Source organism: Carlito syrichta, unplaced genomic scaffold (assembly GCF_000164805.1).
Source record: "Carlito syrichta isolate Samal-C Ts95f unplaced genomic scaffold, Tarsius_syrichta-2.0.1 Scaffold126413, whole genome shotgun sequence".
Classification (NCBI taxonomy): domain Eukaryota; kingdom Metazoa; phylum Chordata; class Mammalia; order Primates; family Tarsiidae; genus Carlito; species Carlito syrichta.
In genome coordinates this window covers 30873-53151 of record NW_007070509.1, presented here as the reverse complement: position 1 = coordinate 53151, position 22279 = coordinate 30873, and the positions used below count along the sequence as shown (strand labels likewise).

General features: G+C 45.2%; 1 protein-coding gene across 1 annotated transcript in view; it reads left to right on the top strand.

The window, feature by feature from the left end:
• The window catches only part of ADAR (adenosine deaminase, RNA specific), a 46473-nt gene extending 25709 nt beyond the window's left edge, over nucleotides 1–20764 (top strand). The window contains exons 3-15 of the mRNA XM_021707797.1: nucleotides 1377–1557; nucleotides 2000–2148; nucleotides 2649–2793; nucleotides 2921–3111; nucleotides 14860–15007; nucleotides 15348–15519; nucleotides 15814–15907; nucleotides 16626–16748; nucleotides 17036–17169; nucleotides 18855–19037; nucleotides 19523–19635; nucleotides 19985–20112; nucleotides 20396–20764. Coding sequence (XP_021563472.1) covers nucleotides 1377–1557; nucleotides 2000–2148; nucleotides 2649–2793; nucleotides 2921–3111; nucleotides 14860–15007; nucleotides 15348–15519; nucleotides 15814–15907; nucleotides 16626–16748; nucleotides 17036–17169; nucleotides 18855–19037; nucleotides 19523–19635; nucleotides 19985–20112; nucleotides 20396–20633 — 1999 coding nt within the window. The 3' untranslated portion in view covers nucleotides 20634–20764. The remainder of the gene's footprint in view (nucleotides 1–1376; nucleotides 1558–1999; nucleotides 2149–2648; nucleotides 2794–2920; nucleotides 3112–14859; nucleotides 15008–15347; nucleotides 15520–15813; nucleotides 15908–16625; nucleotides 16749–17035; nucleotides 17170–18854; nucleotides 19038–19522; nucleotides 19636–19984; nucleotides 20113–20395) is intronic.
• The last annotated feature ends 1515 nt before the right edge of the window (nucleotides 20765–22279 follow it).

Here is a 22279-nt window from a genome sequence, read left to right as displayed (position 1 = left end):
GGTTGGGCAGGCTGCACACAGAGCGAGGGTGGGCAGTGCTGCTAAGCAGCAGTGAGTCCAGCTCCCCCCATACAGCTCCTAGAGGAAAGGCTGGTGTAGAGTGTGCACGGCTGCCTGCCTGCCTGCCTGCTGAAGGTGGCAGTTCTAATTTTGTATACCTCCTCTGCACAGATGGGTAGGCTAGCACTTGGGGCTGCTCCTGCGCTGTGCAATCAGAGATTGCCTCACTCGTAGATGCTGGCTATGCCTGGCACTAGAGGGTCCTGCAGGCCAGTGGGCGGTTAAGGAAGACAGGTGGGCCCAGAAAACTGCTGCAGGAGCTAGCAGAGAGCTGAGACCACTGCAGCTAGGGAGAGAGGCAGAGGTGTGGGGGGATCCCACTAACTTTTATATTTACCCAGACTGGTCTTTAGGGGGAGATGATTCCTGGCTATGGCCCTTACTCCTTATCTTGACTGTCTTAATGACACCAAGTTGGCATTTCAGGAGAGCTGTTAAAAAAACAGCATGTGTCTGTCCAGATGCTGGCAGGGCTGAAACTGGTTCATTTCTGTTTGGGGTAGAGGTGGGCTGGCCATCGTTTTCCTTTTCCTACCCCTCCTCCCTGGGGCTGGGGGACACAGTGGGGTTTGGGATTCATCCGTGCCACATTCAAATATTTCAGAAGACATAGGAAATAAGAAATTTGACCTACTTTTCTAAATAAAATCCTAAATTGAGCAGAGAGCTGAACAAATTTGAAAGCTTGAACAAAGGAAGCCTAGGCTAAGTCCAAAGACCTAGTATAAATTCTTTGTTATTTTCTACATAACAAGGGGAAATTTCTTTCATCTCCGGCTTGGGAAAGATAGAGCTATGGAATGACTCATGACAAACTTTGAGTGATACACATCTGAGGGTAGGTTAGGGATAGAAACAGGCCCTTGATAGATGGCAGGTGTCTGATCCCTCTAGGCAGCTGGGGAGTATGATACTGGGCCTTAAGAAGCCCACTGTCTTTCAGGACCCTCCCTTGAGGAGGCCAGCCCACCACAGCTGCTTTAGTATGGAGGACTGTTGGTTGCTCACAACACTGTAATGGTCTTCAGCTCATCGTGTTTTGTATGGGCTTTATCCTAATCCATTGCTATGAGATAGTGGGTTTTCCTGAGCTAGCTTCATGTCACCTGTGTCAGTGCTTGCTCCACTGAGCTATGGGGGGAGAGTCACTGGCTGCTTTGTTTTGTAAAGGAATAGCAGTTCCTTGTCCTGCCCTCCATCTCCCCAAGTCAAAAGCTTCTCAGTATGGCAGAAAATTTCAGGGTCAGGAACTGTCTGGCAAGGGCAGATGGGATGGCCTAGACTAGTGTTCACATAGCTAATCACTTTCCGTCAAGATTTAAATTCCAGGTTGTCATCAGTGGCCGAGAGTTTCCCCCAGCTGAAGCTGGAAGCAAGAAAGTGGCCAAGCAGGATGCAGCAATGAAGGCCATGACAATTCTTCTTGAGGAAGCCAAAGCTAAGGACAGTGGAAAATCGGAAGACTCATCCCCCTATTCCATGGAGGATTCAGAGAAGGTAGGAGCCCTGCCCTCTGGGAGGCTATCAGCTCTCTCTGTCTGTGTCAGGATCGTAACTGACCCAGCATAAACAGCTGACACTGTCTCTCCCTGTCAGCCTCCCATGCTTCCCTCTTCCCCACCTCATAGCCCTCTTTCCCTCCTCTCAGTCCCAGCCCCCCTTCTTGCCCTCTCCCAATTTAACTGGATTTACAGAATTTCAGAGTGGAAACAGACCTGAAAGATGATCGTGTCCAGTGTCCTCTCTAGAAGATGAGACCTGAGATCCAGGACATTTACATCAGTCGCCCTTTCTCTGGAATCCCAGCAACCCCTTTCCTTAGGAAAGCCAGCCCCTTAACATTTAGATGGCTGGAGACATTCTCCCATCCCCATACCTCTTTGTGGTGGACTAACCGGTGTTTTCTTAGTTTTGTTTTCTCATCTCTCATTTTCTCTAGACTGCAGAGTCTCAGCCCACTGCCCCTTCAGCAACATCCTTATTTTCTGGGAAGAGCCCCGTCACTACATTGCTGGAGTGTATGCACAAATTGGGGAACTCCTGTGAATTCCGTCTCCTATCCAAAGAAGGCCCCGCCCACGAGCCCAAGTATGTCCCATAGACACTGTATCTCTGCTGAGGTTTTCTCAAAAAGAGACGCATTTTCCTTCCTGCTTCCTCAAGATGGCAAAATATTTCACCAAGCAATTTGTCCTGTTCAAAATGGGAAAAGGAGGGCCTGATTGCTGCTTATGAAGCAGAAAATTGGGGATTAGGAACTCAAAGGAAACAACCACGAGGGAGGTATGCAGCCTGGTGGGACAAAAAGGTGCAAGGCCTGAACGCTCTCTGCCTATGGGTCTGTAGACGCATGTGTCTGAGAGAAGGGTGCCTGGAGGGCGTGAAACCTGGTGGATGCTTACTTGTGGAAAGAGGTCAGCTAGGCTAAGAGATGCTGGCTGTTCAAGGCAGTGGCTGCATGAGAAGTGACTGCACAGAGGTGCTGTGCTCCAGGAAATTACCAGCAGAAAAGGACAACAGCTCGACAGTGGCAAGGTCACACTCCTCAGTCAAAGCCACCTTAATCCCCCTCCCTTCACCTCTGGCAGGTTCCAGTACTGCGTGGCCGTGGGTGCCCAAACTTTCCCCACTGTGAGTGCCCCCAGCAAGAAAGTGGCAAAGCAGATGGCCGCAGAGGAAGCCATGAAGGCCCTGCATGCAGAGGCGACCAACTCAATGCCTTCTGATGACCAGGTGGGGCGTTTTCTTACTCAAGAGACAGGTTGTTTTTAGCAGCTGAGCAGTTTAGTATTGCCTATGAGTCCCTCAGCGTTTCCTGAAGTGTTTGTGGGTCCTCTTTGTTTGACTAATTCTCCTTTAGCTCGGAGGTGCAAACATGGACTCACTGGATAACTTGGAGTCTATGATGCCCAACAAGGTCAGGAGGATTGGTGAGCTCGTCAGGTACCTGAACACCAACCCTGTGGGCGGCCTGTTGGAGTACGCCCGCTCCCATGGCTTCGCTGCCGAATTCAAGTTGGTTGACCAGTCTGGACCTCCTCACGAGCCCAAGTGAGTATCCCAATCCTGGCTACAGCCATGTGTCACCAGGTGGGGGTGGCCTGTAACCCAGGGGTAAAAAGGATATGTGTTAGCTGTGAATGACCGAAGGGGCAAGTTGAGGGAAACAAGTCCAGCCTTGTCTCCACAGCCTCTTAGAAAACAGGGAATCAGCCAGGAGTGAATGTAGTCACGCTTGCAGTGAGCATGATCCTTTTTCATCTTTTTAATTCTAAACTTTAAAGGAATATATATGTGCATAGAAAATCATTCAAACTGATGGCAAAAGGGTACAACGAAAAGTCTCATTTCTGTCTCAGACTTATAGTTTCCCTTCCCGGACCCCTGTACTATCACAGTCATGGGTCGCTTAACAATGGGGACATATTCTGATAAATGTGTCACTAGATGAGTTCATCACTGTGAGCACATCATAGAGTGCACTTGCACAAACCTAGATGGTACAGCCTAGTACACACCCAGGCTAAATGTTACAACTGGTTGCTCACTCCTAGCTGCAAATCTGTACAGCGTGTTACTGTACTGAATACTGTAGGCAACTGTCACTCAACAGTCAGTATTTGTGTATCTGTCTAAACATAGAACAAGTACATTAAAAAGCCAGTATAAGAGATTAAAAAATGGCACACCTGTATAGGGCACCTCCATGAATTAGCTTGCAGGACAGGAAGTTGCTCTGGGTGAGTGTGAAGGTCTAGGACATCACTGTCCACTACTGTGGGCCTGATATATCCTGCTCACTTAGGCTAACTAAATGATTTTAAAATATTTTTCTTCCTATCATAGTAAATTAACTTTCACTTACTGTAACTTTCCTTTATAAACTTCTTAATTTTTCTAACTTATTGACTGTTCTTTAACTTAACACTTAGCTTAAAACATAAATGCATTGTACAGAGATACAAAAATGCTTCCTTATGTCCTTATTCTGTAAGGTTTTTTTATTAATTTTTAATTTTTAAACTTTTTTCTTAAAAACTAAGACACAGGATGGATTTAGAGTTCATCCTACTTAGTGATCTATCACAGAAACAAAGAACTGAATACCACATGTTCTCACACATAAGTGGGTCCTGAACATTTGTCACAATGCTACAAGGGAGGGATTGGCCGTCGTGGGACACTGCCAGGGAGGGAGAAGGGCAGAAGGGCATGGTATCACAAAGCGTACTTGATCCTAAACCAGGGGAAGTGAGGACCAGTGGGAGGCCCAAACTTCACCTGCACCTAGACTACTTATGTCCCTGATCCTGACTTGTACCCATATCTCTATAATAAAATAAAAAGAAGAAAAAACTAAGACACATACACACATGAGCCTAGGCCTACACTGGGCCAGAATCATCGATATCATTCATTGTCTTCTACCTCTATATCTTGTCCCATTGGAAGGTCTTCAAAGACTACGTTCACGGAGCTGTTATCTCCTATGATATAACAGTGCCGCCTTCTGGAATTCTTCCTTCAGGAGGAATTCCTCCTGAGGGACCTGCCTGAGGCTGCTTTACAGTTAGCTTATTTATTATTGACAGATATTACATACTGTACAACTTGTAGCGTGATAGGTTTGTTTACACTGGCATCACCACAAACACAGGAGTAATACATTACACTAGATGACATTACAGTGGCTACAATGTCACTAGGCGATAGGAAGTTTTCAGCTCCATTATAATCTTAGGGGATCACTGCTCCATATGCATTGACCAAGTGTTATGTGGTACATGACAATACCAGTTTCTTGAGTGCTTCTAGAAATTTCTATGCGTAACTGGCATTTTCTTTTTGTTTTAAACAAAAGTAAGTATACATTATATCTTTTGTTTTATACTGTGACTCTTTTACTTACTAAAGTGTTTTAGAGATCATTACAAATCAGCATACATATATCTACCAGACTCTTGCACAGATGTATAATATTTCATTGAATAGATGCTTATAATTTTTAAGTTGTTTCTTTTTTTGCCCCCCCCATTGTTTATTAAGTAAGAGAAAGGCCTTTTCTAACATGGATACCCATATGCTATACCCAGTTTAAGAAATAGAATGTTGCCATTACCTCAGAAGCTCTTACTTGGCATAAAACTTATTTAACCAACTTCCAATGACATTTAGGCTGTTTTTGGTCTTGCTAATAGAATGCTCTTGCAGTATTGTATATCTTTGCTTACAAGTGTAAAATTGTTTGCAGTATGAATTTTTAGTAATAAAATTTGGGGCCATAGGTTTTGTATATTAAGTTTTTTTTGTATAGATGATAGATTATTCAATATAAAAATACTATTCAAAAATAAAAAATATATAAAGCTCATTCTCAATCAACCTTTGGCCCAGCTCTCAACTCATCTCTCTCTCTCTCACCCAGCTCTCAACTCATCTCTCTCTCTCTCTCTCTCTCTCTCTCTCTCTCTCTCTCTCTCCCCACACATCAAAATCTATTAACTCTACATGATTATATATTCCTCCTGCGTGTCTTTCTATAACTATAAGCAAGTGTATCTCCCTGTTTATTACACAGAGGTACATATATGCATTGAACTATAGCTTGCTGTTTACACATAGCAGTATTATCTTAGAGAGCTTTTCCTATCACCCTGTACTTGTAGTCTTTTAACATAACAGCATATATAGTGTTACAGTGCCCAGGTTTATCATGATATAGTTAACTTGCTCCCATTGATCAACACATGGATTGTTTCCATATTTTTGCTATTATAAACAGTGCTGCAGTAATGTGTTTATGAGCATTTAAAATTTTAGTAAAGATTGCCATATTTTCTTCCAATGAGGTTATGCTAGTGTATGTTTCCACCAACGTTGTACAGATGCTCCTTAAGATGGAATTAGTTACATCCTAATAAACTGATTATGGGTTGAAAATACCATAAGTCAAAAATGCATTTAATATACAGTAGGGTATTGGTTGTTTATCTTCAAGGTCTCATGGCCGACTAGGGGCTGTGTCATGTGCTGGGGAGTGTTGTACAGCATATTGCTAGCCCAGGGAAAGATCGCAATTCAGAAAAGTACAACTTCTACTGAATGCGCATCATTTTCACACCATTGTAAAGTTGTGAAAAAGCATAAGTCCAACCATTGTAAGTCAAGGACCATCTGCATAAGAATGGCTCTTCCCTGGCTGCACCCTCACAAATGTGGTTTGATCTGAATTTTTACCTTTGCCATTCTAAAATGTGTAAAATGGTATCAGCACAGTGCAAAGATTAGTCTATTTATTATTAGGATATATACATTTGCCATCTTAATAGATAAAAGGAGACAAATCACATAGTCATCTCCAGAGATTTCAAAAAGGCATTCAGTGAAATTCAGCATCCATTCAGATTAAACCAACTGGCCAGTAGAATAGAAATGATTGAATATCTCCTTAGCATGGTAAAAATTCACATCTGAAGTCAAAAGCCAGCAGCTTATTTAATGATGAACGTAGAACTGTTCTCATTCAAGTCTGGGGAAGATGTGGATGTCAGCGTCATGATTACTGAACATTATTCTGGAGTTACTAGCCAATGTAATCAGTCAAAAGAAAGAAATAAGTATAAAAAGATTAGTTGAGAGGCAGAGGTAAGAGGATCACTTGAGTCCAGGAATTCGAGGCTACAATGAACTAGGATCACACCACTGCCCTTCAGCTTGGGCAACAGAGGGAGACCCCAACTCCAAAAAAATAGAAGAAGAAAGTAAAGCCAAAGTTATGATTGTTTGCAAATGATGGATTATAACCTGGGTTACTATGAGAAAACTAAAGAAACACTAGAGACAAAGGAGAATTTAGCAAAGCAGGGGATTACAACATTATTAATATGTAATAATCAAGAGGTTTTCTGTATGCAGAAATTAGAAAATGCAGTGGAAATAAATACGCTTTTACAACAGCAACTAAAAAGATTAACTACTTAGGCACATTCTTGTAGGAAATATGTGGGCAGTACATTACATAAAGTGCTAATGAAGGGTATAAAGGAAGACGATTAAATGGGGGGGAAATACTCTGTTATCTATAGAAACATCTATTTTAAAGATAGCAGCTTTCCCCAGATTAGTTTTTACATTTAATGTGATACCATTAAGAACACCAAAAGAATTTATTTTAGAACTAGAAAACTCGATTCTAAAGTACATGTGAAAAATAAATATGCAAGACTAGCTAGGAAAATTCTGGAAAATCAGAGTAATAAAGCATATTGGCTCTAGTAAATGTGAAAATAGTGTTATACTGGCATGTAGCTAGAAAGGCAGGTCAGTGGAGCACCTGAGGGTAGAGATGTAAATGGGAAGTGTGTACATTGTAAACAGAGGCTTCATATCAGTGGGGGATGATGAGATTCAGTCATGGTGTTGGAAGTGCTGACTGTCTTAAAAAACAAAAAACCAGAGCGGGATGCCTGCCTCCTTCCCTATATACCTAGATTCCAGAGGATCCAGGATTTCAGTGTACCATACATCATAAAATCACTAAATAGAAAGCAGGGATGTTTTTAGAATCTTGGAGTGGCAAGACCTTTCCAATCAAGACAAAACAAAAAGTAATAGATGAAGAAGACTGGAGAGTGTGACTGTAGGAACATTGGTGAGTAGTAACAGGACCAACTGAGAAAAAACTGCTTGCATGACATGAGACCCTAAGGGGTGATTTCTTTAATATGTAAGGAGTTCCTGGAACTCCTTAATAGAAAATCGAAGAGAAAACTAGACTCAGTCTGTGAACTGTACATTCACAGAAAAAGAAACTTAATGAATTAGTAGCAAATGAAAAGGTGCTCAGCTTCACTTTGTAAATTAATTGACACTTTGACCCTGTGCCTACACAAACAATGCTGTAACTCATCATCAGCATTATAGCCAAGGGTGGAGAGCAGTGCCTCCAGCCTAGCAATGCCACCTCTAGCAATCCACGCACACGTGCATTATCCATAGCATATGTACAGAGATCTTCACTGCAGCATTGTCTGTAATAGCAAAAGACTAGATGTTCTGTGGTGAGCAGGTATATATAGAGACCTACCCCCAGAGGCCGAGGGAGCTGGGCGACTGAAGAAAGAGACCGACAAACCCAGTTTCTCACCATAAACATTTAATAGGGACTTAAGAACAGAAGTGATGTCTCCAACAGCCACAAGACAGTAGATCTCCACACATACCCTCCAGAAAATATCCTTTATTTAGCAAGCATTTCTGGTAAAACTTGTAGCAGGTCATACCTCAGACTTGTGAAACACATGAGCACTGAGGAGGTTAGATAAACTTCTTTATGAGGGTTTATCTATGCTAAGGACTCCTTGGTATACGGTAACCAAATATCCATCACCATGGTGGTTTCACCTTGAGTTGGTGTCACTCTTGCCATACAATTGGGCTGTTTTCCTACATTATAAATGGTCTAAATGGTCCATCATTTGTAGACTGGTTAAGTAAACTATGGTGTATCCACACTAAGGAATGCTAAACAGCCAGAGAGAAGAACAAAACACATCTACATGAAATGATCTCTGAGGTCTATTACAAAGGGAAAAAGCAAGGGGAGAGATGAAAATAGTATGCTTGTATATGTATGAAATATTTTCTTGAAGGATTTTTTTAAAACTAGCAACTACATTTGCTCCTGGGGAAGGGGGATGTTTTATTTTATTTATTTATTTTATTTATTTCAATAGTTTAGGGAGTACAAATAGTTTTTGGTTGCATTGTATAGTAGTGAAGAAGTTTGGTCTTTAAGTGTACCCACCACCCCCTCTTGGGTACATCGTACCCGATAGGTGATCTTTCATCAAAGGGATGGTTTGACTGTATACTCTTAACTGTTTGAATTTTTACTTTTGTGGTATCTAGCTTTTCCATTTTCAAAAGTCACTAAGAGTCCAGGTACAGTGGCTCACATCTGTAATCCCAGCACTTCAGGAGACTGAGGCAAGAGGATTGCTTGAGCCCAGGGGTTCGAGACTGGCCTAGGCAACATAGCAAGACTGTGCCTCTACAAAAATGAAAAAAATAACCAAGTGTGGTAGTGTGTGCCTGTAGTCCCAGTTACTCAGGAGGCTGAGGCAGGAGGATCGCCCGAACCCAAAAAGTCGAGGCTGTAGTGACCCGTGATTATGCCACTGCACTCTAGCCTGGATGACTAAGACTCCTGACTCAAAAACAAAAACAAAAAAAGTCATTAAGGAGAAAAGCTCATAGAAATAGTATCTTGGTATTTTATAATTGCCTGTATAATAGTAAGTGATGTCATTGATTTATTTATGTTTACATGTTATTTGCATTTTCTTTTCTGTGAACCACCTTTGTCCTTAGCCATTTTTCTTTTTTTTCTTTTTTTCTTTTAAAGATGTAGGGTACAATTCAGGATTAGGTATACAAGTGGTCATCGTGTAGGTAAAGTTTGGGCCTCCCTTTGGTCCCCACTTCTCTTGGTTTGAGATCAGGTATCCTTATTGATGTTATGTGACTCTTCCTCCCTCCCCTGGCTGTTTCTGTCTACTGTCAATTCATTTCTTATGGTATTATGGTAAATGTTCAAGGTCTGCTTATGAGTGAGAACAAGTGGTATGCAGTTTGACAGATCACTGAGTATTATAGATTCTCAGTCTATCCAAGTTGCTGCGAAGTCCATAAGTTTGTCCTTTATGGTGGCATAATATTCTATTGTGTATATGTAGCACATTTTTAAAAATCTAGTCCAGTTTTGATGGGCAGCACAGTTGGTTCCATGTTTTTGCTAGCTGCTTATCCATTTTTCTTTTGGGTTCTTAATCTTCACTGATACATAAGAGCTCTATAAACATAATTAAAATAATAGTCCTTTGACCAGCATGACCCAATTTATAACACTCAGACTAGGGGGCAGCCAGAAAGGGCCTCCTTGCCTTTCCCCTGTGGCAGGATGTATCTACCATTGTTGAAGCCATCTAGGAAAGGAGAGGATCCATTCTCCCTCCAGCTGCTCTCCTGCTAGTCCATATCCTTGGCTCTCAGCCCTTCCTTAAGCTCAGTCCTTCTTCCTTGTCTTCTGCGAAACCCTTTCTAGGTCTTCATGTTGGTCGTTCATTCAGAATGTAAGAACTTACTATGAACTAGGTTGAAGATACGAGGAGTTGCTGCCACTGAGTATGCAGCAGACAAGTAACCAAAACATAGTGTTGGACTCTGTCAGACGGAGGTGAATGCCTTGTGTGGTGGGGACACAAAGGACACTGTTGCCAGTATCTTCTGGGTAGTCAAGGAAGGTTGCATAGAGAGGGGAAGGTGCTGATTGAGTAACTATGCTTACTGATCATTTCATACAAGAGCACACATTGGTTCCTTCTTAATGTGAGTTCTGCAGGGTCCTCTTTTCTTCTCTCTATGCTTCTTGACAACTTTAACTCATTTCATGACTTTTCGTATCTAGATGCTAGAGAGCACCCAGTGCTCTAGATTCCTCTGTCCAGCTGCATACTGGGCACTTCTACTTGGGTGATGTCTCTAACATGACATGAGTGAAGCAGAACACTTTCTTTTTGCCCCCTTCGCTTCTTTTCTCATCAGTCTTTCCCATCTCAGTAAATGACACCACTGTCAACCCAGTTGCCCTGCGCTATCCCCTTCACCTCCTTTTGCTGACCCATCCTTAAGTTCCATTGTTTATCCCCACACTTTTTTTTTTTTTTTGAGTTGGAGTCTCACTCTGTCACCCAGACTGGAGTGCAGTGGCACACTCCTGACCACTGCAGCCTCGACCTACTGGGCTCCGGCAATCCTTCTGCCTCAGCCTTCCAAGTAGCTGGAACCACAGGCGCACACTACCACGCCTGGCTAATTTTTTATTTATTGTAGAGACGAGGTCTGACCAAGTTACCCGGACGGGTCTCAAACCCACGGAGTCAGGCAATCCACTCACCTTGGCCTCCCAAAGTGCTGGGATTACAGGCTGAGCCACCAAGCCCGGCCGTATCCCAACACCTTCTATCCCAGACACCTTCCTCTTCTTTCCACCACTGGTGTCAGCAGTTTCATCCAAGCCACCATCTTCTCTTATGGTTTACTATCACAATGGCCTCTTCACTGGTCTCTCTACTTTATTCATTCAACAGATATTTATGGAGCATCTTGTCTTAGTTAGACCAGGAGCCAGATATTAACCAGCAGTCACCTAAAGAAATGTGAGCTCTCACCTTTGATGAGTATTCCCAAGGGCTCAAGTTGCAGTGAGAGTCTATTACAGTACACCATGAGGTAGTAAGGAGAGGGTGGGGGACTTTCCAAAGAAGTGATGCCTGAGCTGAGACCTTAGAAGGCTTAAGAGAGACAGCAGGAGTTCTAGACAAAGGGCACATCACAAGTCCAGGTGGAAGGAGAGGGGAGCTCACAGAGGGCCTGGAAGAAGGCCAGGAGCTCAGGGAAACCTGCACTGGGTGAGAGTGGAGAGTAGAGAGGTGCGGAGTCAGGCCTCAAGGGCCACCCTGTAGGTCATGGCAGTGCTTTTACCACAAAAGCAGTGAGAGCCATTGAAGGTTTTCAGTAAAGGACTGTTAATTGCCCTCTTCCCACTTGCTTGCTGCCTTCCCAGCATTTGTCTACTTAATTTTCTTTCAAATGTCTACCTCTTCAGATTTCCTCCAACACTCTGTTCCTGCCTCTAAACTGATGACCTTAGTTCACACTTAATGGAGAAAACAAGCAATAATCATATGAGAAACACCTTCTCTTCCCATGACCCACCTCACTCCCTCCATGTGCTGGTGAATTCGAAAGAAGCACCCTTTCTCCCATGCCTTATGTCCTGGGTCCCCTTCCCAACACCTGCTCCAGGACCTTCCTCTGCTGTCTTCCCGCTCCTGTCATCCGCAGCTCCCTCTGTTGGATCATTCCCATCAACTTGCAAACATGCCTGTGCCCACCTCAGGAAAACCTGCCCTCCCCTCACATCTCCCTGCAGGTGCTGCCTCATTTCTCTGCTTGTCTTGTAGTCGAACCTTGCAGAGAAATTGTTCATTCTCATTGTCTTTACTTTCTCAACTCATCCCACTAAAAAAACTAACCACAAGCCACATGTGGTCACTGAGCACTTGAGCTGTGGCCAGATTGCCGAAGCACTGAATTATCCATTGTATTTAATTTTAACTAATTTTAATTCAATAGCCCCATGGGGCTAGTGGCTACCCTATTGGACAGTACAGCTCTAAAGGAATCCAGTTGTGTAATTAACAAACTTTATCAAATATATGTATATAATAGACATCATTCGTATATAAAACTTTGTGCTTATGAGTTTATATCTTGGCCGGGCTCAGTGGCTCAGCCTGTAATCCCAGCACTTTGGGAGGCCGAGGCAAGTTGATTGCCTGAGCCGGCGGGTTCGAGACCCAGTCAGACAACTTGGTGAGACCTTGTCTCTACAATAAATCAAAAATTAGCCAGGCATGGTAGCGCACGTCTGTAGTTCCGGCTACTTGGAAGGCTGGAGTATTCGGCAGTTTTTTATCAGAAGTGGCATGACTGCCATGCCTCACCTTCCCTATTTATCTAACCTCGCCACTAGCAACTTTTTTTGTTTGCCTGATGAAAGAAGGCCTCAAAGGGAAGTATTTTTTGCCAGTGTAGAAGAGGTGAAACAAAAAATGGCAGAAGCACTAAAACACATTAAAAATTGATGAGTTCAAAAGCAGTTTTAAGCAGTGGAAAAAGCGTCTCAATAAGTCCTGTGTTTTTTTGGGTCCCCCCGACCCTTATGTGCAGTTGGATTTTCTAAAGCTGTGTTCCCAGCCAGGAGATTAGGATCTGGTTGAAAGTGAGGACTCTTGGCACCTTGTCTGGTAGATTTCCAAGCTGTTTTGCTCCATCATGATCTTTCTGTGTTTGTGGAAATTTCCAGCCAGGAGCGGTGGGGGCCACCTCCCTGCTCCCCCTGGGCACTTCATGGTCAGGAGAGGAGAGCTCATGGCCCTAAGATTCATTCCTCATCCTCACAGCCGTCTCAAGCTCGCAAGACTGCCAGGAATCGAAAGATAACTCCCCTAAGAAAAGCCTGGTTCCTCTGGCCTGAGGCAGACCTTGACATGCTGACCTCTCCAGGTTAAGCCTCTTGAGCTAATCAGGAAGTGAATGAGGAATGGAATTGAGTACTTGAAAAATCAGACAGTATTATTAGATAGCAATGATTCACGAGGAAGAAAGCTATTGCCTTCTCATTTCTGCTTAAGAAGAAAGTCCAAGTTTGGTGCCAATATTTTTTTAAACCACCTTTAATACTTCCTAATCTTCCTTTATAGTAGGACAGGCCCAGAGCCTTTTCAGGTAAGAGAATCTAGTTAGAATTTAATAACATGATTTTATCATATTGAGTTTTATAGCCACCTTCAATTTGTAGCAAGTGATACTGGTTTTTCATTCATAGTGGCAATTTGAAGTTTCCTTTTTAAATGTGTTTACATTTTTATCTTTTTTTTCCATACCTACAGGTGTCTACATTTTCAAAAGAGTATATCTGTTTATTTTTTAATCCTGTGCACTCAAAGACGTCTCACAGATCACCTACCAGCAATTCGACCATACTTTGTTTATCAAATAGCGAAAAACGAATCACTTCATATTAAATAGCATAGCGTTGGAACCAATTATTGTATTGTAATGATATTTGGCTTATAATGGCATTTTGGACGTTGAGGAACTTATTTATGACAAAATTTATCAAAATTTTGTATCGTATATTTTTCTAATGTGCGGTGACAATTTGCCTTCAACTTTGAAAGTTGCTCTCTTTTAAGGCTACAGTGACTTGCTTATCTGTTTTCTCAAGTGATGCCATATGATACAAAGGGTATACCCACAGCTGCCTTTCTTATACAACAAACAATCTTTATCGCTACCTTCTGCTACAAAGATGTGTCGGCACCACTGTGAAAGCTCTTCACACATTCTCTTCCTGTCTAACACCAGCTGATGTTTTTTACATGTATTTCAGTATGTATTCCATTTCTTTATTTGCTTTTCAGTGCAATTTGAATGGAAAACTTCAAGGAAACATATATTTCTTAAAAACTTGCTCTGGCAAAAGTTTACCCTGTCCTCCAGTCTCTTTATGTCCCCTGAGAGGGGATATTCGAGTAGTTTGCTAGATTTATGATGTCCCTTCAGAGGGGACATCAGTGTGCAAAGGGTTAATTTTTTTAGAGACACAGTCTCCCTGTGTCACAGGCTGGAGCGCAGTGGCATGATCATAACTGTCTACAACCCTGAACTCCTGGGTTCAAACAGTTCTCCTGCCTTAGCTTCCCAAGGAGCTAAAATTACAGGCACAAGCCACTATGCCTGGCTAGTTTTTTGTTTTGTCTTGTTTTTTAATTTTTAGAGTCAGTGTCTTGCTATGTTGTTGCCTTGGATCTCACTATGTTGCTAGTCTCAAACTCTTAGCCTCAAGCAATCCTCCTTGCCTCAGCCTCTCAAGTTATTGGGATTACAAACATGAGCCACTGTACCCAGCTCTAAAGAGTCAATTCAGAGGAAAATATTAAGTAATAGTTATTATTTGTTATGTGACAGTCCAAGTGCTATCTGCATTTACATAAATCATGTAATTCATGAATGCCCAAAATCTGGGAAACTCTGCCTTAGAAACAGAGCTGTCGAGATGGACAGGTCCACGTTTGCAAGACTGGCCACAACTTAAGCAAAATTAGCCCTCCCCTGGAACAACTGTCGAGGTCTGGTGCTTATCTTTATTCCCTGCTTCTCATCCTGAAGGTTTGTTTACCAAGCAAAAGTTGGGGGTCGCTGGTTCCCCGCCGTCTGCGCACACAGCAAGAAGCAAGGCAAGCAGGAAGCAGCAGATGCAGCTCTCCGTGTATTGATTGGGGAAAATGAGAAGGCAGAACGCATGGGTTTCACAGAGGTAACCCCAGTGACAGGGGCCAGTCTCAGAAGAACTATGCTCCTCCTCTCAAGGTCCCCAGATGCACAGCCAAAGACAGTTAAGACGTCTACTTTTGGTGTTCTCTTTTTGGGGGGGGGTCCCACTAACTCCTCTCTAGGTGGAGTCGCCGCTAACTTGCTGTCATGTGAGTTATTCCTGGGCTTTCCCTGTAGCCTCAGTAGTGCATGCAACTGGGAGACTAGATGTGAGGGGAAGAGATGACTCTCACGTCAAGTAGAACTTGATCTCCCTGCCCACTGGGAGTATGGTGGGCGCGGCCTTGACTTTGCGGTCCTGACACAACCTCTCATCCCCACAGCTTCCTCTCACTGGCAGCACCTTCCACGACCAGATAGCCATGCTGAGCCACCGGTGCTTCAACACCCTCACCAACAGCTTCCAGCCATCCTTGCTTGGCCGCAAGATCCTGGCCGCCATCGTCATGAAGAAAGACTCCGAGGACATGGGTGTCGTCATCAGCTTGGGGACAGGTGAGTGAGGCTCTGAGACCTGCCCATCCAGCCATGTACCTCCCATCTGTGCCTGGGCGCGGGTCCTTCTCATCCTTCCCTGGAGTCTGTGTAAGTCCAAGGCAGAGAGAAACGATATTTCGTTTCAGCTATGGTCAATTCAGAGTGAGAATGAGTTTTTAAGTGAATATGGGAAACAAGGATCTGATAAAGTGAGGCTCTTTCTACCTTCGAGCTTTAAGAACATACAACTTTTACCCTATTCATCATCATTTTCCTTCGATTATTCCACTTTTGTTTTAAACACCTTCCTAGGGAATCGCTGTGTGAAAGGAGATTCTCTCAGCCTAAAGGGGGAAACCGTGAATGACTGCCATGCAGAAATCATCTCCCGGAGAGGTTTCATCAGGTGAGTGACCAGAGTGAACTGATGGCCCCTTTGGAGAACACCATGTCTCTGCTCCAGCTGTGCTGCCCTCAGGGCACTGTGGCTCTGCTACGGCCTCCCATCTGACAGGCAGGTCACAGATGCGGCAGTGGCAGCCTTGGCTTTCAGCGCATCCACGTGAACCTGGCTTAGGGAATCGATCCCTCAGTGACCTGGGCTGCATTCCACTACTTAGCCTGTTTTAAGTGCTGTCCTTTTTTTTCCTGCTAACTCTGCTGCTTTTATGTCCCTTTTTAAAAACACGAATGACCTTGTAGTCCTCAGGGCCTTGGGGATGAGGCAGCCTTTCGTCTCCATTTGAGGACCTGTGCGCACCTTGCTGGTCCTGCCAGCTTCTCCTCTACTTCACCTTTTCTTTAATTTATGAAGGGAGAGATGGGGGAGAAGCAACAACCTCCTGTAGTCCTTGAATCAATTTGTTCTGCCCTAGAATCGCTTTAGCCGCCATAGCAAGGAGCCCTTGACAGAAGCGAAACTGACCCGAAAGGCTAACTTTGCTTTATGAAAGGCTGAGATCTCCCATGGAGAATTTCCCACCATCTCCTTCCACCTGAGGAGCTGTGAAAGGTCCACAGCATGAAGGCTTTTTCTTACTCGGGGCTCCGATGGAGATCAGCTGACAGAACAGCTGCTCTTCTCAGAACTGAACCATCTTCCTAACCAGACCTTTTCTTTGTAGGTTTCTCTACAGCGAGTTAATGAAATACAACCCCCAGACTGCAAAAGACAGTATATTTGAGCCTGCTAAGGGAGGAGAAAAGCTCCAAATAAAAAAGACTGTGTCGTTCCACCTCTACATCAGGTCTGTACAGTCCCCGAGGCTGCCGGGTAGACCCTGCCAGGCTCCAGGATGGGGCGTCGGAAGCTCCCTTGGCCACAAGTCAGACCTTGCACAATAAGCCCCCTCCACTCTGGGTTGAGGTACATTCCCTGGTGCAGAATGACCCTCACATGCACTGCTACCCACTCACAGTCCCATGGTAGCCTCAGAAAATATGCTCTGCTTGGGCCACATCTGGCTGGTGTTGAGCCCCAGAACATTGAAGAGACACTTGCACAGGTGAGTTTTAACAGATGCCCATTTTGCAGCACTGCTCCATGCGGGGATGGTGCCCTCTTTGACAAGTCCTGCAGCGACCATGCTATGGAAAGCACAGATTCCCGCCACTACCCTGTCTTTGAGAATCCTAAACAAGGCAAGCTCCGCACCAAGGTAGAGAATGGTGAGTGACACATGCCCTCCCACCTTCCCACAAAGGCTGTGCGAGGCCCTGGGAGCCCAGGTCTTGGCAGAACTGCCAGGCTTTTGCCGTTGGTCAGTCACTCGCACTGAGGTGTTGTTCACAAGACAGGAAAGGTCTGGATGTGGATGGGATGGCTTGTAGAAGGATCAAGATTCCATTGTGAGTATTGGTTAGGTAGCCCGTAGCCCTGGGACATCTAGAGCTCTGTGGAGCACCTGACTGGCGGTAAGAATATGGGGTCGTCCTCCCGTGGGGTTTTCACAGCTGTGGGAATGTAGGATCGCCTTGAGAGAGGTCAGAGGAGAGGAAAGAAAGTGGTGCAGAGCCAAGCCCTGAGGAACTGACAGGTGAGGACACTCAGTCCAAGGGTCCCCTCCAGCCTGGTTGTCTACTGATTCTCTTCCTTGTCCCTGGCTCCCCTCCTGTCCTCTACTGTCTCCTTATGGCCTCCTCATATCCATGCCTGCAGACCACAGCAGTCATCAGAGTGGTCCTGAGTCCCTGCCAAGTACCCTAGAATCTAAGCAGAATTACCACCTGACCCCCACCTCACTCCTAGATGCTCAAGAGAAAGGAAGATGTGTGCACGTAGAAACTAGAACATGCATGTTCATGGCAGCAGCGTTCATAATAGCTAGAAAAAGTGGAAACAACCCAGCGTCCATCAGCTGATGACTGGATAAATCAAATGTTGTGTATCCTTATAATGATGTGATAGTGTCTGGCCATAAAAACAGTGAAGTACTGATGGTTGCTCACAACATGGATGAGCTTGAAAGCATCATGGGAAATGAAAAAAGCCAGTCATAAAAGATCACAGATTGCATTATTCCATTTATATGGAATGTCCAGAATAGACAAATCCATAGAGACAAAGTGGATTCGTGGTTGTCAGGGCCGGGGGTGGAAGAGTTGGAGGGAGATGAGGAGCGACTGCCAGTGGGTAGAAGGCTTCTTTCTGGATTGATGGAATGTTCTAAAATTGACTGTGACGATAGTTGCAGAACTCTGAAAACAACTGAGTTGTGTGCTTTGAATGGGTGGATTGTATGATGCGTGCATTATATCTCAATAAAGCTGTTATTTTTCTAAAGCAACCCTATAGTAGTTTCCCACCATATTCATATAAAAGCAAGACCTGCTGTGGTCTTTCAGCCGTGAGCTGTCCCTCTCCCCCTCCCTCACATAGGCTGTGGTCACAACAGACCTTTTGCAACTCCCTGACCAAACTCCTCGCTGCCTCGGGGCCTTTGCTCTGTTATTCTGTGCGTCTGAAACACTCCTAACTCCTGCTATTCCTTCTCCTGTCTCAGCTCCCCAACCCTCCTGTCCCAGGAGGCTTCGCTGCCATCCCTCATCACAGATTCCCCCAAAGCCTTCAGAGCGCCATTAGCAGCTAGAGCTCTTGTGGCTACTGGTTTACTTATTTAGTGTCTGTCCTGTTCCCTTTCTGTCCTCTTACCTCCACAAACATGGCAGGAGGACCAGGATCTTATTTGGCGTCCCGGCACCAAGCACAATGCCTGGCACAGAGCAGGTGCTGTGAAACATATGAAGAATGAATGAATGAGTAGCTTGTGCCTGGGCCTGAGGAGCATCAGTGCTGCACCAAGGAGTGGTTTGGCCCAGTGGCCCCATGGGTCTGACCCAAGTCTCTCACATAGGGGAAGGCACAATCCCTGTGGAGTCCAGTGACATTATGCCTACGTGGGATGGCATTCGGCTCGGGGAGAGACTCCGTACCATGTCCTGTAGTGACAAAATCCTACGCTGGAACGTGCTGGGCCTGCAAGGCGCACTGTTGACCCACTTCCTGCAGCCCATTTATCTCAAGTCTGTCACACTGGGTAAGGGACCTGCCTTGGGTCTGGAACTGGTCTGTCCTTGTGCCCACATCTCAGCAAACTATATATGCTCCGTTGCCAGGTATTGACAGTGACGTCTCTCTTTCCAAAGTGAGCTTGATACGGCATCAGTAGTTGATTCTGGGCATACTGGGTTGGAAGGCCGGCCTAGGCAGTAACCCTGAGTCAAGACACACTGGGCTAGTCTCTTCAAGATGAGTTAAAGAAGCATAGCCACTGAGAACTGCAGTGTCTTCATCTCCTTATTTTCCACAGTCCTTGGCCTTGCTGGACTCTTGTGTATTGTGCTTCAATATCCAAAGGTCCCATGTATGTCCTGGGTAGCCACAGTTAGAAGGTGCTTCCCAACAAGGCAGCTCTTTCTGCCTGGACTACTCTATTTTGTATCTCCAGATCCCCGTGTGCCTCTGCCTCTCAACTGCATTTGGTGCAAACACAGGCGTGTCCATTTCTTTTTTTGTACCCAGGTTACCTTTTCAGCCAAGGCCACCTGACCCGTGCTATTTGCTGTCGTGTGACAAGAGATGGGAGTGCATTTGAGGATGGACTACGCCCTCCCTTTATTGTCAACCATCCCAAGGTGCTAAAATCCCCTTCGATTTTCCCTTGACGTTTTTCTCCTTTTCAAGCAAGCCCGAAGGCAGAGCAAACCTGTACATGGTAGGCAAGGGCAACCTTTGCTGGTGTCCCAAGAATTTTCTCCTTTGGAGACAAGGGCCTTCTTCTTGTCTCAGTCTGGAGTTAATTTGAAATTGAGTAGAGTTCGTATCTCTATAGTCTGCTCAGTCCCAGCTAGACAGAATCCTAAGAAAAGGGGAAATATCATGGCCCCACACTCCCATTGCCTCTCTCCTGTGAATCTCGAGTCCCTGCTTCAAGATCTGACCCATGAAAGGTTTCCATCTTTTCTCCCGCTTCTGGGATCCTAGGTTGGCCGGGTCAGTGTATATGATTCCAAAAGGCAGTCCGGGAAGACTAAGGAAACGAGCGTCAACTGGTGTCTGGCTGACGGCTACGACCTGGAGATATTGGATGGGACCAGAGGCACCGTGGACGGGTACGGCGATGGGAGAGGGCAGCGAAAGCCAAGCCAATGTTGCACTTTAGCCAACTGGTGGTGGGCAGGACAGGGAGAGCTGCTTCTCTGTGAGTGTGTTCCCTCCCCAGGCAGCTGGGATGGCTAGACTCAGCCAGGCTGGGCTTAGGGAGTTGCCCAAGAAATAGAGGTTCCCCCACGCCTGCCGGTCTCAGAGTGCTCCCTACCCCTCCGTGGTTTCTCCACCCTGGGCTTCCCAACTCTCCTGGTCGCAGGTGAATAATGAGTGCTTTTGTTTCTCCAGGCCACGGAATGAACTGTCTCGGGTCTCCAAAAAGAACATTTTTCTTCTGTTTAAGAAGCTCTGCTCCTTCCGTTACCGCAGGGATCTACTGAGACTCTCCTATGGTGAGGCCAAGAAGGCTGCCCGTGACTACGAGACGGCCAAGAACTACTTCAAAAAAGGCCTGAAGGATATGGGATATGGGAACTGGATAAGCAAACCCCAAGAGGAAAAGAACTTTTATCTCTGCCCGGTATAGTGTGATCCAGTGCCAGGTGGATTGGGGTGTCTCACTGGGGTGAGATGTAGGTTGTAGCATTCTTCATCACATGGGCAAGGGATTTTCTTCTCTTTCTTTTTCTTTTTTTTAAACCATAACTGGTACAGAAAACATTGGGTGCCATTTATCCTGCTTTCTTTGGGATTGCTAGGCAGGGTCTGGCCAGGCCCCCTTCTCTTTTCTCAAGTGAAGAGGCAGAGACCTAAGGGGAGAGAAAAGGGGTTCTCTTATCTTTCACCCAAAGCATAAGCAGTCACCGAGCACCTCGGGCCCACTTCCTCTTCAGTATTGTTTTGTTTTTTCCCATTTCCTTTCCCTTTGTGTTTGCTACACTGACCTCTTGTGGTCTTGATTAGGGTTCAGCCAACTCTCTGTAGATCATGTCAGGGACTGATGATTTCATTTGTGGATTCTATAGGCCCCTCTGCTTCCCCTTTTCCCCTTCTGAGATTTTCTTCCTTATGATCAGAATTTCTCCTTTTCCTCTAAAAGGGTAAGGAGGTGAACTTAAAGAATTTGGGGAAACGTGTACGGGACAGGAGTTTAACACCATAGTCCATCAGTCATCAGTGCCAACAGAAATGTGATCAGAATCTGCAAATACTGCTCAGTGATCTTCCCATGTTGCACTTTAGCCAGCTGAAAGGGGGCAGGGCAGGGAGAGATGCTTCTCTGCAAATGCATCCCCTCCTCAGGGAGCCAGGACGGCTAGACTCAGCCAGGCTGGACTTAGGGAGTTGCCCAAGAAATAGCTGAGGTTCCCCCTGCAGGGTGACAGGCATTCCTTGGAGTCCTGCCAAACTCCCAGCCACCCTTCTCCTAAAGCATTCCCAGGAATTTGACCTGCCAGTGTGGAGTTTAGGGCCATAGACCCCAGCGAACTGATGGGAAAAAATCCAGGACACATCCTAGAGGGTCAAGTGATCTCTGCTCAGATAATCAGGACTTAGCCAGGATGAGGGCAAAATATGTTGGGTCAGATCACCCTTCCTCTGGCTTAACATGCCAGTGACACCAAGGGAAGTTGACCAAGTCATATGTAAATTAGGAGTTTGTAAAAGAATGCCATAGATGTTGATTGTTAACTGCTATGGATAACCTGTAATTGAGCAGATTGAAAATTCAGACTACTTTTCCATTTATCCAACTGCTTTCATGTTGCCAGCTGGCTTCAGAGGTCGATGCATGGGTGGGGCCAGACCAGATCCTTTCAAGGGTGACACCCAGCAAGGTAGTAGCTGTAGATGAGAGGGCAGGTTGGCGTAGGACTGTGAGGTGGAATCATGTGTGTACACCTCCACCCGACTCGTGTGGTCAGCACCTTTGACCTCTGCAGAGTCTGGCTCCAGGCCAGGTCAGTAGATGCCCCAAAGGCTTCACTGCTGCAGGATCAAGCCTGCCTCTTCGCGTTGGATGATGAGTCTTTGCCTAGGAGCACGCGGGGCCGCCCTCAGACAAGTTTCTGCTGCCCCCAACTGCTGACTCGTTCACCTCTGCCTGGCCCACCCCTCAACAGCAGATGCAGCCACATTCGCACTTTTATTCTTGGGCTACTCTGCCCTCTATACTTCTGACCAAAAATTGACAGAGATAAGAAAACCCAAGTTTTAAAAATAGACTAAGGA